Below are 3682 nucleotides of genomic sequence, written 5' to 3' on the forward strand. Positions count from 1 at the left end.
CAATGGGATTTAAACCCGAAGCCACAGGCTGGACCAGCAGCGGGGTCAGAGGTGCAGGGCTGGGGGTGCCTGCATGTGAGTGAGTGCATGTCCGTGCAGGGCTGTGCGCACACACATGTATATGCATCTGCCTGCATGTCCATGTGTGTGTGCAAACCATCCCAAGATAAGTGCGTTGCACACATATGTGCACGTGTGCATGTGGGCCTGCGCGTGTGCCCATGTCTGCCTGCAGGCGTGTGCGTGGCTCGGCGTACGTCTGCACGCATGTATGCATGTGTAAGTAGCAATGCACTGTACTTGTGCACAGGGGCCTGTGCCTGCATGTGTGCACATGCCAGTTTGCACTGGTCTGTGCGTGCACATCTGCCTGAGTGTACATGTGTCTGCGCTGCACACGTGTGCACAAGTCTATGCCCATCTGCACGCATGGACACATCTGCATCAAGTGTGTGCACACAGATCAGGTACCTGTACATGTGTGAGCATGTGCACAGGTCTATGCATACCTCTGTGTGCCTTGCACACCCATCCTCCCCCTCACCTGGGCAGGGGCAGGAAGTCGGCGTCCCCCGTGCGGGAGCAGAACCACGCCTCCAGCTGTAGGTTGCTCTGACAGACTTTGTCTTCCCCGCAGCCCTGCCGCAGGAAATGCACCTGGGGGGCATCAGCTGTGCAATGAGAAGCTGCCCCCTGCCCCCCTCTGGGGCAAACCCATCAGCTCCCTGCACCCCCCAGCCCCTGGCATGGCTGCGATGAGGTGGGGGCTGGCTGGAAGGAGAGATGTACCTGTGCCCGCTGGATGCTGGGCTGCTGGGCGCTGAGCACAGGCGGGAGCGGGGGCAGAGCAGCACCAGGGGCTTGGCGCTTGCTGCGGGCCAGCTTGATGTTGTAGCTCAGCACCACGGCGATCGGCCGCAGCTTGTCACGGATGTTGTCCTGCGGGCACAGAGTGAGGCTGAGCTGAGGGGCTGGCACAGGGGAACTGGGCACGTGAGCAAGTGCATGTGTGTGCAGGGCTATGCACACGCGTGGACATGCACCTGTCTGCACATCCATGCAAGGGCTTTGGGCACGTGCACGAGGGGCTGCAGGCGAGTGCATTGCCCATGCACATGCATGCAGTGAAGGCACATGCACACGCGCACACAGGGAGACACGCACATGTGTGGGGCCCGTGGCAGGTGCATGGGGGTGGTGTGGGCACAGGGGAGGGCACAGGCCTCACCTGGAGCTGGAAGGTGGAGTCCACGCAGACACGGGCGCGCTGTCCCGGCAGCTCCACCTCACCCGAGAGACGGTGCTCGGGGTCCGTGGGGCGCCGCTGGGGAAAGGCCACACGCGGCATCCGGCCCAGCTGCCGCCGGTCCGCGTCGGCCTCCAGCAAGTACTCCAGTGCTGCAGGGGGGAAGCAGCGTGAGTGCCCTGGCTCCGTGGGGCTGCCAAGCCCCTGGCCCATGGATGCAGCCACCTCTGGGGTGGAATGTGGGCTCTCCAGGGCCGTTCACACCCTCCCTGTGCGGCAGCATGGCAGGGACCCCCCCAGGGGTGCCCAAGACTCACTGACGTGGGGGCTGTAGCTGGTGGGGGTGGCCGTGTAGCTGAAGCAAAGGCGCACATCCACGCTGCAGTGGGGGCACAAAGAGGGGCCAGCGTGAGGGGGGGCAGCCCCCCCCCCCACAAGACATGTCAAACCCCACCCAAGCATGCCAGACCCCCCCTCCCCAACACATCAGCCTGTGCCAACTCCACCCTCACCCCCCAGCGCAGAACCGGCCCGGCTGAGGAAAGAACGCAGGAGTCCTGGGGGGCTCCCAACCCCCTCCCTTCCCTGCCCTTGACCCACAAGCTCTGCCTCCCATCCCCCAGCTGGAGAGAAGCCAGGCGTTCGGGCCGCGGGGGGGCAGGAGGGGACTCACCAGATGCCCGGATGCCCTCGGCAGGTCTCGCGCTCCAAGTCAATGTTCGGGGGCTCCAGGGTGATGCTTCGGGACACGTGGATGACGGGCCGGGCTCTGCAAGGCAGCCACGGGCTGGCACCTCAACCCCACCCAGTCCTCCAGAGCCCGGCCGACAATGCAATGCCCAGTGCCAGAGGGTCTCACCTGTACAGGGCCACAGTGTCAGCCAGCGAGCCCACCAGCAGGTCGGGATACGCGTTCCCATCCACGTCCAGGCCCCCCGACAGCGAGTAGCCGAAGGTCGTCATGCCGACAGCCTCCCCATCCAGGACCTGCAGCCAGTGGACAGAGTCAGGGGCCGTTTGGGGAAGGAAGTGGCGGGTTTGGGGCAGGACGTGGCAGGGCTGCGCCCCACGCCTCACCTGCGCCGGCTTGGTGACGATGCCCAGGCTGCTGCCGTGGTAGATATAGACCTTGCCGGCACCATCAAAGGGGGCTCCCACAGCCACGTCTGCAAGGCAGGAGCCGGCCCGGCACACGCATGAGTGCAAGCACACGCACAGACATGCCTCCCACGCCTGGTCCGAGCCACCTACACCAGTGCAGGCCCGGTGGCATCATGCACACGGGACCTGGCCTGCCTCACGCATCCACATGTGCATGCGCCCCCACGCTGAGCCTGGTCCTCCTGCACCAACACACACCAGCTGACACTGTGTGCATGGGGCCCTGGCCTGTATCATGCGTGCACACCCCCACGCCTAGCCCCTGCACCAACACACACCAGCCAAAACTGTGCACATGGGCACCCAGCCTACATCACACATGCACATGCCTGCATATATGTGCATGCGCCCCCATGCCAGCCCCAACCTCCCTGCACCAACACACACCAGCCAATATTGTGCATACAGGTGCCTGCCCTGCATCATGCGTGCACACACCTGCACGTACATGCACACCCTGCCACACCAAGCCCAGACCCCCTGCACCAACACACACCAGCCAATATTGTGCACATGGGGCCCTGGCCTGCACCTCACATGCACACACACACACACACACACACACACACACACACACACACGTGCACACCCATATCACAATACAACCCTCTGCACCAAGTCATGCCTGCATCATGCATACACACACGTGTGCACACTCAGGTGTACACCCGCCCCTTCCCCTTCTCCTTCCAGAGGGACTCTGCCCAACACCTCCCTTCAAAACTATCCCCTTGCCCCCTCCGCTCACCCTCAAAGCCATCCTGGTTGAGGTCACCCAGGGCCCCGACAGCGACGCCGAACATGGAGCCAGGGGGGCCATTGAGGCGCAGGGGCCGAGCACCCTCCCAGCGCCCGCTGGGGTTGATGTAGACGTAGGCAGCACCGCCCAGCTCCCGGTGCCGGTCGAAGAAGTGGGGGGCCCCCACCACCAGGTCCAGCCAGCTGGCATGGGAAGAGTTGCAGGAGGGTCAGACCCAGCTCTGCCCCTGCCCCTGCCCCGGCCCTGCCCACGCCCAGCTCACCCGTCGCTGTTGAGGTCGGCCAGGGCCAGGGCATAGCCGAAAGCAGAGGTGAGCTGCTCGCCAGGCAGCAGGGCCTCGGGCACCAGGCGGTTGAGGGCGTCGCGGCGCAGCAGGACCACGGCGCCCGTGTGGTTGGCACGGGGGGGGCCTGGCACGAAGCTCAGCTCCTGTGCCCGCGTTAGCCCCTTCCCCGAGTCCAGGGAGAAGCCTGAGGGGATGCAGGGGGTCACTCCCAGATCAGAGTCACCCCCCC

The 3682-nt window shown here is 64.7% G+C and overlaps 1 protein-coding gene across 1 annotated transcript in view; it reads right to left on the bottom strand.

Annotated features, from left to right (window-relative positions):
* The window catches only part of ITGA7 (integrin subunit alpha 7), a 9854-nt gene that overhangs the window by 2658 nt on the left and 3514 nt on the right, over window positions 1-3682 (bottom strand). Inside the window, 9 exon segments of the mRNA XM_025191359.1 lie at window positions 545-657; window positions 790-939; window positions 1229-1398; window positions 1564-1625; window positions 1920-2015; window positions 2106-2233; window positions 2324-2412; window positions 3156-3349; window positions 3430-3637. Of these exon segments, the coding sequence (XP_025047144.1) occupies window positions 545-657; window positions 790-939; window positions 1229-1398; window positions 1564-1625; window positions 1920-2015; window positions 2106-2233; window positions 2324-2412; window positions 3156-3349; window positions 3430-3637 (1210 nt within the window).

Source organism: Alligator sinensis, unplaced genomic scaffold (genome assembly GCF_000455745.1).
Source record: "Alligator sinensis unplaced genomic scaffold, ASM45574v1 scaffold1065_1, whole genome shotgun sequence".
Classification (NCBI taxonomy): Eukaryota; Metazoa; Chordata; order Crocodylia; family Alligatoridae; genus Alligator; species Alligator sinensis.